We start from the raw sequence: 12584 nt of genomic DNA, 5'->3' as shown, positions 1-12584 counted from the left end.
TGCTCAGGAGGGTTGGCTTGTGCATCATATGGATGTCAAGTCAGCGTTCTTGAATGGGGATCTTGCCGAGGAGGTGTATGTGCAACAGCCGCCAGGCTTCATCGCGGCTAGACACAGGAACAAGGTGTTGCGCCTGAAGAAGGCGCTGTACGGTCTACGTCAAGCTCCCAGGGCGTGGAACCATAAGCTGGACAACAGTCTGCGTGATCTGGAGTTCACGCGCTGTCCGAGTGAACATGGAATGTACACCCGCGGAAAGGGGTCCTCACGGGTGATCGTTGGCGTCTACGTCGATGATTTGATCATTATTGGAGCAAAGGAAGGTGGAGTCGACGCTTTCAAGGCTGAGATGCAGCGGCTGTTCAGGATGAGCGACCTTAGGTTGCTGTCCTACTACCTGGGGATAGAGGTGAGATAGAGCAAGGATGCAATCACACTTGGGCAGACTGCATATGCTCGCAGGCTGCTTCAGAGGGCGAACATGGCAGGGTGCAACTTGTGTCATGCTCTGATGGAGGCAAGATTGAAGTTATCCAAGGATGGGACAACAGAGGAGGTTGACGCCACGGAGTATCGTAGCTTGGTGGGAAGCCTGCACTACTTGGTCCACACTCGCCCGGACATCTCGTTCGCGGTGGGGATGGTGAGCCGTTTTATGAAGAAGCCCAGGCAGGAGCACATGGCTGCAGTGAAACATCTGCTTCGTTACATTGCTGGGACAGTGGAGCTCGAGCTGGTCTACCCCAAGCTTTCAGGCGTCGACAACAGCCTTACTGGCTACAGTGATAGTGATTTGGGGGAAGACAGTGATGACAGGAAGAGCACAACAGGCATCATCTTCTTCCTGGGAACAAAGGTAGTGGCCTGGCAATCTCAGAAACAGAAGGTCGTGGCGCTCTCCTCCTGCGAGGCGGAGTACATCGCTGGTGCTGGTGCAGCGTGCCAGGTGGTGTGCTTACGAGGTTGCTGAAGGAGGTCATAGGCAACGAGCCTCCGGCGCCTCATCTCAAGATGGACAACATGTTGGCCATCACACTCAGCAAGAACCCTGTGCTGCATGATCGAAGTAAGCACATTGATACTAAATTTCATTTCATTCGTGAATGTGTCGACAAGGGAATTATCTTGCTGGAGTATGCGAGCACTCAAGATCAGCTCGCCGATCTGATGACGAAGGCGCTTGGGCGATCAAGGTTCTGTGAACTTCGTGAGAAGATCGGTGTAATCAACCTGGGCTGAAATTGCTTCTTTCAGGGGGAGATTGTTAGCTTCATTCAGTCATTTCAGTCTAGGTTTAGTGGTTCAGTTAGCTAGTTTGTTTTATCCTTGGTCAATAAAAGGAACCTATCGTGGGTGCGTCATGTACGCTGGAATCACGCTCTGTTCGCGGTGAGGCAAGTCACGTAGGTGTGTTCTCCGTTGTTTTCATCGAGTCTTAGCTGAAGCTTTGCACTCCACCTGTTCGGTCGTGGGATGGCGCGGCCAAGTAGGAAGAAGTGGCGTGCATGGCGTTGGGTACTGAGTGGCCACGAGCTGCTTGCTGCATGTATATATATATCAATCAATAGAGTTTGTAAAAGCCGGGTAGTTGTGCGGCACCAATTCTCTGTGTTCCTCTGTGATCGTGTGTGTTTGTAGTTGAGTTTCCACCAAGCAGTGTTCATCTTCCTCGTATCCGGCGTCGAGGGACGGCCGGTGGGAGACAACAGTGGTTTGGGTACCGCACAGCGAAAGGTCACGGATCCAAAAAAAAATTACCGTTTCCAACAGCCGACGCAAACGAGAAAAGCTCCCGTCGCCTCCCCTTCCTCTCTCCCTCTCCCGAGGTATAGGCGTTCGTGTCCTCAAGCTCGTCCGCCATGGCTATACGACACGGCTCATGGAGAACACGGCCTGCGAGGGGAGAAGGAAAATAGATGCTAGAGGAAGGTGGAGGAGGGCTTGGAGAGCCTCACCATCAAAGGAATCGAGCTGTGGTGGCCCGGCGCCGGAGATCGATGAGGTGCGCCCTATCCAGAGCAAGAACAGAGGTGGAGAAACTGGAGTGGATGGATGGCGATTAGCAACGTGGGATGGTGCGGTGAGCTCAGTGGAGGGAAAGAGAAGCGAGCAGCGCGGCGTCGCGTTTTATAGGCGGCCGGAGAGGTCGCTGTGCCACCGGTGCTTAGCTCGGCGTCCAGTGCCTCGGCATGGCCATGGCAGTGCGGGCACTCGGAAGGACGGCTGGCGCGCGTGACGCGACTGATGTTGGGGGCAGCGCGGTGCGGTAGCCCTCATAGGAGAAATCGCTGCCGCCGGCCGTGCCATCGGAGATTTGGGTAACGAAGAGAGAGAGAGGATGCTTTTTTGCGTATGGTTTGTGCTGGTACGCAGAATGGATGCTGTGTATGGGTTACTCGTTGGAGGCTATTTTTGGATATGCAAAGTACTGTAACGAACACATTTTGGGTTTGCATCCCTTCATTAGAGACAGTCTTAACGTGCAAATTATGCAACCCCCGGTCGTCATGGAGTCAGCACTCTGCAGCAGCTCCTCAAAAAGCGAAAAAAGTACTACTGTAAACCGTCTTCGTCCAGTGATAGTAATCATATTTTGTAAATGGGAAAGTCAAATTCTTATCATCAATTATTTAAATTGTATAAAAGATTAGAATTTAAAACTGGTATTAATAGACTTATATTCAAACTAACTATTGACTGTTATTGTTTTTTTTTTTGTAAATTAACGATAAAAATTTATTGTGTTTGGCTTTTTCTTGTTCAAAATATACACATGACAATCTTTTTGGAGAGTTGACAACTTAGACAATCGAAAGTCTATCCCATTCTATGTACATATACGACAACTCCTAGAGTTCACAAGTGTGGTAGAACATGAATGCTAGCTTAGTTAGGACCTATTTGGAACCACTAGTAGCTAATAGCTCTTAGCTAACAATTAGCTAGGTTGGCCTAACAAATGAGATAGTTATTAGCATATTCAACTAATAATTAGCTACTTTATTAGTTGTACATGTTTGAATTCAATCCAAACATGTCTTGTAGGCTCTTGATTAATCCGCCAGCATAAGTCTAGATGCTACCATTAGAGGTTCGATTTTGATGCTACCATTAGAGACTAAAGATGTGTTGCTTAACTTCTAGAGAATCGTGAATGTTTCTTCGATTTTGGATGTCCGGTGTATAGATTATGAAATAGATTATTGTCTAACCATGAAGCTTCATAAGAGGCTCTAAATAAAAAAAACCTAACTCTCGTGCATATGCTTTGCAATTCTCTTTCTTTACTGAGCGTTTATAGGGTCTGTTCGGCTGGTATTAAAGCCAGTTGATAAACCGGTTGAAGCTGTTTTGTTGTTATTCTAGTTGATAAATCGGCTGATAAGTTTAAGCGAACATGCCTATATATTATATATCTTCAGCCTGTTCGTTTGACTATGGCTTATCGTAAACAATCATAAATTTTCGATCAAAACAGTATTTTTCTCTCACACAAACTAATCAGCGATATTTCTTCACGAACCAACAACGATACGAACCAGCATCCATGCGTTGTTTGTTTGAGCCTATCAATGGTTGGTTGATGGCTTGTTTGACTCTCGTTGCCCCAAGGAAAGCAAGACATTACTAGCAGTTGATTAATGGTGGACGGGCCCACAGAAAAAAAAATCAAGGGAGGCCGGAACGGACGGAGAACGGACGCTTCTCCTCCCTCGCTTTCCGGTGTTGGGCGTGCATCGGCAGAGCTGACTGTGACCGGTGGACTGAAGGCAGGGGAAGGAGAAGGGAAGGGAAGCTCTGGGTGGGAGAGGAGAGGAGGGGGAAGCCTAGCAGCAACAGTAGGCAGTAGCAGGGTTGACCGGAGGGGGAGTGGAGAGTAACCCCAACAACCCCACCTCCTGCCCTTCTTTCTTATTGCCATTTGCCACCACTCCAAGTCTCCACCAAACAAGGCAACAAGGGAGAAGTAGATCTGCATCTGCGAGAGGAGGCAGCGGCGGTGGTGGTGATGATGGAGAGCCAGCCGCTGCAGGACCCGACGGCCACGGCTCCGGCCCCTGGATCTGCGGAGCCAGCCGGAGCTCCGCCTGCCGTCGTAAGCGCCTTCCTTTGCCTTCATTTCTTGCTCTTCTTGCTTGCTCTACCGCGTCATTGTTGCTTCGCCCGGGATCCGATTCAGCTCACTGCTTGGCCACCGAACCCGGATCTTGTCGTTCTTGCAGACCCCCGGCAAGGAGTTCACGCGCACCTGCAAGGGCCTCGTCGTCGTGCTCATCGGAGGATACGTGCTGCTCCAGCTCCTCCCCTCGTCACTCAACTACCTCGCCATCATCCCCTCCAAGTACGTGCCTGCCCAGTGCCCACAACGCTCAAAAGAAACAGCTTTTCCCCGGCAGAGTGGTGGTGGCTCCCCAGGACATTCCTTTGACTTGTGTCTGCGCCTTGCAGGACAATCCCCTATGTATGGACCGTCTTCACCGCTGGTTACATCGAGCAAGTCCTCCCAGGGGTGAGCTCAATTTCTCCCGATTTGCTGTCTCCTATGTTACTTTGATTCAAAGTTTCAACGCCATGACTTGAAACACTTGTGAGATCTTATATTGTAGCCACACAGGGCCATACTGCAGAATTTGGTGGCCTGGTGCAGAATGCATAGTTAGGGCCTACGTTTAAGAAATGACAATAATAGCTAAATTGTTTATCTTTTCTGTATACAATGCATATTTCTTGAAAATATTGTACCAGGCAGTAATGTTAAAAGAGTAAAAAAGAAATCAGGATAGTACTTTGAAAACGAAATCTTCGAAGTTTGAGCCTTTTAAAGTTCATATTGAGATAATCTTTTGCAAAACTAAAGATTGAACCATAGACATATTAAAGTCTGGCTCGGCAACAAACAACTTCTTTGCTTGTGTCTTTGATGAGTTGCATTTCCAGACCCTGGCATTGTAGCCTGCACTGCGAGAGTAAAATAGATGAATACTACCAGAACAGGATTTCTTTGGGAAAAACACGTAGTACCTTCCTCCATCCCAGAAAGGTTTTAATGAGGTGTGATGAGAGTTAAAAGTGGAGTAATTAATTCTTATGATGATTCTTAGAAGAAATTTGCAGCAGCAAATCAACAAGGATTGAATGGGGGTGCAGAGAGAGCTAAGATAGCCGTGTGGACTTACTCGGAAGGAACTGCTACATGTTTGCAACATGCAAGTTAGCTGCTTCTGATTTGCCAAGTATATGGAAAGAAGTATTTGGGGGCCCTACTATCGCTCAACATGATCTTGCTAGCGCATCTCCCTGTTGTAAGAACACCCAAAATTAAACATTTAAGCTGAAGCAAACATATGCTGTTAAAGTTTGCTCATCGCATTGGAATAGTAAAATTGCCATGTGCTTGCACCATATTATGCTCCAAAATTTGAGAGACAAGGAGTGGCAGTATAAAGTAGTCTCCTTTGTTATGTTCTTAATGATAACAAACAGAATTTTTGCTTTTACAGGCCATTGGCAGTTCTCTTGGTCTTCTCTTTTGTGGAAAGGACATTGAACCAGCATGGGGCCGCAAGGAATTCTTGAAGTTCATTATTTTGATCAACTCCATCTGTGGCATTCTTGCATTTTGCTTTGCTATTGGACTCTACTACGTCACTGGAAAGGAGAGCTTCCTGTAAGTTTTAATCCATCATTCAGTATGTCAGATGTGCCTATTGCTAATTACTCATTATCTTGCACTGCTCTTAGTTATGTTTAATGTGCTTATTTCCCTTGCCTTCATCGAGTGTCAAAATGGTCAATTGATGTGCTCGTGTTGACATCTGCTTCTAACGAATAAGATCATACTCTTAGGTCTGCCAGTAAGAACTGCAGAATAACTAGCTGATATCAAATGGTTATTCTTCTATTCCTAACTAAAAAAATATTTGTAGTTTAGACATGTTGATACCACATGATCATTCTTAGTTGTTTACTTGTTTTTGCATCATTCGAGCTACTAGGTTACATGGTAACATACTACATCCTGAGAAAATAAGGTTAGTGTCTGAGCACATTACCTGACTTCCTATGCCATGACATGCAGTGTGACACCACTTTCTGGTTTCCACGGTTGCCTTGCCGGCTTTCTTGTGGCCCTGAAGCAGCTCTTACCAAACCTTGAGCTTCCTATGTGCTTTTTCTGGAAAATAAAGGCAAAGGTATACCAAATAGCCATTTCTAAGCCTACAGCTGTACTATACTTATTGTATTAATATACTTATTCCGAAGACACTTACAAGCTAGTACTAGTTGATGCTGAGTTGTCTTATCTCTTTATTTCTCTCTTGCTACTGCAGTGGATGCCATTCTTTGTTGTATGTTTCTCAAGTATCATGGCCTTCATCGTGCCTGATTCCATTAACTTCCTGCCAACTTTGGTGTCCGGGATGTATGTTAGCTGGCTTTACCTGAGATACTTCCAAAGGAACCCACTGACTGGACTTAAGGGTGATCCCAGTGATGACTTCTCCTTCCCCAGTTTATTCCCAGTTGCCATGAGGTACTTTCAATATTTTCTTTTTTTCTTTTTTACATCAGCAAACACTCACTACTGATCTCACTTTTGATATCATTCGCTGCTTTTGTTTTGCCTGCAGACCAGTTACAGACCCTGTGGCCAACTTGTTTGATAGGATGTTGTGTGCAAGGTCTAGGTCTTCGGAAGTGGCTCTCCCAATTTCAGATCCTACCAAGGCTTCAAGAAGAAGGTATGCATGTTCTCATTTAGTTAGAATTTAGATAAGGTGGTATCGTTGTGCTATACCAGCCAGTCATATTTGCTGCTGGCGCTTGGCTTTGATTGCGATGGTAATTCTTAAAGACTTGAGTGAGGCATCTAGACGCCATTCAACTTCAAGTGCTAATAATAAGCTAACACCACAAAGGTAGTGTTGAACTACTGTGCAAAGGCAGCTAGAGACCGAAACTGTGTTACTGAAATGTTTGGAATCTCAGAAACAAGTCTTTATATTGCTTATTAAGAGCTGACTAATTCCAACTCAATCATTTCAGGGAGCGTGGCGAGAGGGTTCTTGAGGAAAGGTTGGCAGCCGACAGTGCTGGTGACACAGAAGCCGTGCCTCACGGCCATGGTACCGTGGAAGACTGAGAACTTTCTCGCGACCATCAGCGCCTTTTATAGGAGTCATGCTCATGCCCCCCATGGCTTTGCTCCCTCCTCCAGCGTCGTAGCTCTCCAGATTTGTCTTCTGGAGATGGAGAGTCATTCAGTTTACAGCGAACCAATACTATGATGTTCTTTTTTTATTGTTTCTCTGTTTGCAAAGATTTATTGGTTAAATTCTGTAGTAGTCGATTGTTATATCACAGTGAAAAAAGAAGAAAAGGGTGGTGGGCATTTGCAGCGAGATGTTGAGATTCCATAGTAGAGATGATGCATTTGCAGCCGATTGTTTGTTACTGGTCAGATTCTGTAGTAGTCATATACTCTACTCATATATAGAAAGAAGAATGGCTTTGTCATTATCAGATGTTGAGATAATCGTTTTTTTAGTAACGTGATTTGAGTGGACAATAGGTTTCACATATAAGAATAGGGCTGATGCCCTGAATTTGTGGCCTTGAAGAATGGTTTGTCGCCTCCTTTATTATCTGACAATGATAAGAATCTACACGGGAGCAACGTGCATGCGCTAGAAGCGATCAGCTGTTGGTTTCTGCACTTGTAGACAGCCATCGTACATACAGTCGTCCTGTTCGCTTGAAATCATGTTTTTATCTCACAACAAAACAGCATCAGTTGGCTTATCAGCTATAGAAACCATTAGCCGAACAGAGCAAGTATTCAGAAGCCAGTCGCGTCGGATGCAGCTGCAGCCACGGTAGCGGTGCCTCAAAGTGTCAAAAGTTAGGCAAAAAAAAGCTACCATAGATTTGATAAGCTAAATGTGAGGTTTGATAAATTTTGGTAGAAAACCAAATACTAGTTAAAATTTTGGCTTGTAAAAATCTTTGGTATGGCAAAATTTAATTAGAAACCAATCAGACCCTAAGTACACAGATGGTGGCTAATTTACGAGACAAATCTATTAATCCTAATTAGTCTATGAATTGATAATACGGTGCTACAGTAAACATATACTAATCATGGATTAATTAAACTTAATAGATTCGTTTCACTAATTAGTCTACTCATGTGTAATTAGTTTTATAATAAGCTAATGTTTAGTCCATCTAGTTAGCATCCGAACATCCGATGTAACACGGACTAAACTTTAACCACTGGATTCAAATATCCTAGTACTGAGAGGACAAACATCATATATTTATGGGTTGGTAGGTATAGTATGTCGTTTAGCATTTGCAACACGGTACTGTTAAGGTGCGTGTGTGTTAGCAGAAGGCAATCGGGAGTTGGATTGAGGAAGAAGTAAGCAATAGAACAGAGAAGGATACACTATGGAGGAGTTCTATTGCGTAACAGAATAAGATTCTATTTACAAATTTTATAAGCCACACATTTCCATCCTCTCAATACTTGTACTACTCAACCAACCAAGCCACGTTGGGCCGGACACCTTCGGGTTAGGCTTCCGAATCCTTTGGACCGCCTGTCTTCTTCTCCAGGCCCATTTCCTCCAGCCGAGCCTTGGCGAGGCGATGTTGTCAGGCGAGGAATAGCAGCGGTGCTAACATTCCCCATCCCTTGAGAAACGGCATGTCCCCATACCAGAGTGTGAGGAAATTGCTCTCATAGTGTCTCGAGGGGCTCCCAGGTAGCCAACAATGGTGGCATATGAGACCACTTGACGAGGCCTTGCTCCACCGGGTACGCGCCATCCGTCCAGCGACGCTGCAAAAATGGATTATGGAACCTGAAACTGAATGTCATTAGATGGAATATCAGCAGCAATTGGTTCGGCTCCATGAGATTTCTTAAGCTATGAAACATGGAAAACCGGATGAATTGTTGAGTGATCTTGTAACTTCCAGTTGTAAGCCATGGCTCCAACACGCGCTATGATCTGGAATGGCCCAAAGAACCGAAAAGCCAGCTTCTGACAGGAATGCTGAGCCAATGAAGACTGGACGTATGGCTGAATCTTTAGAAAAACCCAGTCGCCCACATCGAATTCCCGTTTAGACCGACGTTTATCAGACTGGTGCTTCATCCTGGCCTGAGCACGAAGAAGATGTTGTTTCACCAAGTCTTGCATAAGAGCCCTTTCCGATAGCCACTGATTCAGAGCAAGAACATCAGAACCAACTGCCTCAGCTAACAGGACAAAATGTCGTGGAGCATGGCCATAGAGGACCTCCAAAGGAGACTGACCCAGAGTTGAATGAAGGGCGGAATTGTACCAAAACTCAGCGAGGGACAACCAGTTGATCCACTTGGAGGGGCAGGCATGGACAAATCAGCGAAGGTATGCCTCCAGACACTAGTTTACTCTTTCCGTTTGCCCATCCATCTAGGGGTGATAAGATGTGCTTAAACGCAACTAGGTTCCTAACAGCTTGAACAACGGCTGCCAAAAGGTACTAGTAAAAACTCTGTCACGATAAGAGATGATGGCAGATGGCATACCGTGAAGACGATAAGCGTTGTCCATAAACAGTCGGGCAACAAAAGTAGCCTTAAACGGGTGACGAAGTGGAACAAAGTGACTGAATTTGGAGAATTTGTCCACAACGACCAAAATTGCATTAGCCGACGCCGACTGAGGTAGACCTTCAACGAAATCGATCGATACTACCTCCCATGCTGCTACAGGGACAGGCAAAGGCTCAAGGAACCCAGGGTATTTGCTGCGTGTAACACCCTCGGTGTTACCCCGTTAATCATCTACTAAAACATGTCGTGAGCATCATACTTGTGTGTTAATGCATATGGTGAAGTGTGTAGATCGATTTCTGTAACTCAAAATGATCAATAAAAATGTTAAACGAAAGTTGGTTCGATGGTTCATGCATATCAAGTAGGGTTTAAAACCAATTTTTATTAAGTAAAAATACTATAGAACATGTGTGTGATACTTAAATAAAGTTAGAAGTGCAAACTTTGTAGATGACAATGAAATACTCGCTGTTGAAAAAGAATATTGCTAAGTAATATTTTTAGTAGCTTAGAAATGCAATATGAAATTAAGATTAGCTCAAACGCTTAAAAAATTTCTAAGTCTGTGGATAGCTAGACACTGCTATGTTTAGCAATTTATTTGGAAAGATTGGGTTAAGGAGTGGTGTAGTGCTATGATTTGATTTAGTAGTTCCATATGCCATCTTGAGTGTAGTGAAGTCGATTTAGGTTTAGGAGCAATTGTTTGGTCGTGATCAGTGCTTTAAAATTCATTCACGTCACAACTTTGTGCTGTTTGGCACCATGCGCGTGGTCACCACATGTGGCCGACCCGCGTCGCCGCATGGTTGTGTGGTGCGCGTGCGTGCCGTGGCCGCCGGGGCCTTAACATGGCTTGGCTGCTCTGGCCGCACCGCTAGGCCACCGGTCTGCTATACGCCAGACCGCTCTGCCACCGTTTATCATTTTCATGGAAAATAGAAATAGCTTTTCATTTTAATTCTGAGCTAAACTTTAGTAATTAATATAAAATAATGTATATATCCAAAAATTATGAAACTAATTTTGTTAGGTTCATAAAAACATTGTCTACATGTTAGTATAGTTAGTGTAACAACCCAAAAATCCACACACCAAAAATCACAACTACAAAAATTTTCTTAAAAACCCCCATGTGATGATGAGTGACATTGTAGGAGCCAACCCTAAGTGTTGCATTAGAAGTAACCCAACTAGACAATTTCATGAGCATGGCATGCCATTTGTTATCATGATTATTTAACTACTGACTAATGAAACCTAGCATACATTGTCAACTTAAATAGAGATTTGGATTTTCATTTGTTTTATGTAATGTCTAACACCACCTTTAAAGGAATAAACCTTAAAGTAATTATTAGTCAAGACCAAGAATAATTGTATACAAAATAGTAGATAAAGTTCCTAATATATATAAATAAAAGTGTTGTGGACCACACATCTGATAATCCAATGGATGAGATACACCAGCCTTGAACTCAAAAATTCCAAAAAAACCAAATTTGAATTCAAATGAATAAGAAGGAAAATAAAAAGAAAACAGAAAAAGAAAAGGAAGAAGAAGGCCTCGCAGGCTGGCTCAGGCCTGCTCGGCCCAGCTTGCGCGCGCGGCAGCCGCCCAGCCCAGCTCACGCGGCCAGCCCAGCAAACCGGCCTAGGATGCCACTCATGCCCACGCGCCCATCAGCCCTGCCAGCCGCCACTGCCACTTGGCCCCACACGTCAGCCGCGCGCTGCTCACCCGCGCGCCCCTATCTCTTCGCCACAGTCACTGCCAACGGACCCCACCCGTCAGCCTTCCCCTGTTCATCTTCTCCACGCCATGCTCAACCGCCAGCCGACCGGAGGCCGACAGCGATGGCAGAGCGGGCCAGGGGGTCACGCCCGGGCCATGGCCTTGCCTCTCCTTGGCGCCACGCCCACGCAAACTCCGCGCCAGCCACCCATGCCCAGCGATGCCGCTCGATGCACTCGGCGTAATCCCCAGCCGTCCGCCTTTGGAGCTCGGAGCTCCGGCTATAAAGCCACGACCTCGGTTGCCCTAGCGTTCGTCCCGTCGCCCGCCGCCACTTGGTGGCCATCCATTGCGCACCCGAACCAAGAGAGAAGGGAGAAAGGGGAAGGAGAGGGGAAAGTGCCGAAGCCGCTGCAGGGGAGGAGGTCGTCGGAGCCAAAGATGACGCCGTCGTCTTCATCACTGACGTGGGCAACGTGGCACTGCACGGCTTCCGGAGCTGCATGGCAGCAACTCTCCACCGCGTCACCATCCTTTCTTCCACGCCACCAACGGTGAGCCTCCCGGTCTCCCCCTTGCCGCCGCCGAACATCACCTTGTCAGCCATGGTGCTCCACCCCGAGAGCGCGAAGGCTAGGGCCGTCTCTGGTCCGTGGGAACACTTGCACCCACGCGCACACCCGTGACCACACCGTGACCACCCCATCGAAGCCCTATAGCGCACCCGCGTGCCTCGCCGTCGTCTTCATGATCGCCGTGGCCGCCGGGGAGCCCCTAACGGCCACCTTGAAGCCGAAGCCCCACCTTGAGCCCTAGACGTGTTCGCCGTGCACCCACGAATCCGCTGAAGCCCCTGTCTGCCCAGTTGAGCCACCGGAGAGCCTGCAAATGCGACCTCGCCACCGGCGAGCACTGCCGAGCCACCGTTCGCCATGGCCAGTGCCATGGTGAGCCCCGGCCACCACCTAGACCTCACCATCGCAGTCGCTGTAGCCTGGGGAAGCCTTTCCCCTCCCCAATTGGACACCAACACTGCCACGGGGGCTCACCAGCGAGCTCGCCACCAACAGGAGCATCGCCGTGGGAGAAACAGGGGAACACCCCCCTCGCTGGCCACCCGTACATGAACCCGGTGCACGTGAACCACAGACAGAGAAGAGAGGGGTGGACGCAGCTCACCGGAAGAATACGCGGTCCACCGTAGACCGGCGCATCTGTCCACCGTGGACCGTGAGC

The 12584-nt window shown here is 46.9% G+C and overlaps 2 protein-coding genes across 2 annotated transcripts; both read left to right on the top strand.

The window, feature by feature from the left end:
* Positions 1-481: 481 nt before the first annotated feature.
* Positions 482-970, top strand: LOC136498305 (secreted RxLR effector protein 161-like). The gene has a single exon (XM_066494247.1). It carries the CDS (start codon positions 482-484, stop codon positions 968-970), a length of 489 nt encoding a protein of 162 aa, XP_066350344.1.
* A 2756-nt stretch (positions 971-3726) lies between these two features.
* LOC136496493 (rhomboid-like protein 19) lies at positions 3727-7521 on the top strand. The gene is made up of 8 exons (XM_066492193.1): positions 3727-4096; positions 4224-4342; positions 4450-4510; positions 5502-5668; positions 6080-6194; positions 6333-6535; positions 6633-6743; positions 7048-7521. Exons 1-8 carry the CDS (start codon positions 4010-4012, stop codon positions 7142-7144), a joined length of 960 nt encoding a protein of 319 aa, XP_066348290.1. The 5' UTR covers positions 3727-4009; the 3' UTR covers positions 7145-7521.
* The last annotated feature ends 5063 nt before the right edge of the window (positions 7522-12584 follow it).

Source organism: Miscanthus floridulus, chromosome 12, assembly GCF_019320115.1.
Source record: "Miscanthus floridulus cultivar M001 chromosome 12, ASM1932011v1, whole genome shotgun sequence".
Classification (NCBI taxonomy): domain Eukaryota; kingdom Viridiplantae; phylum Streptophyta; class Magnoliopsida; order Poales; family Poaceae; genus Miscanthus; species Miscanthus floridulus.
This window is presented reverse-complemented; position numbering and strand designations above follow the sequence as displayed.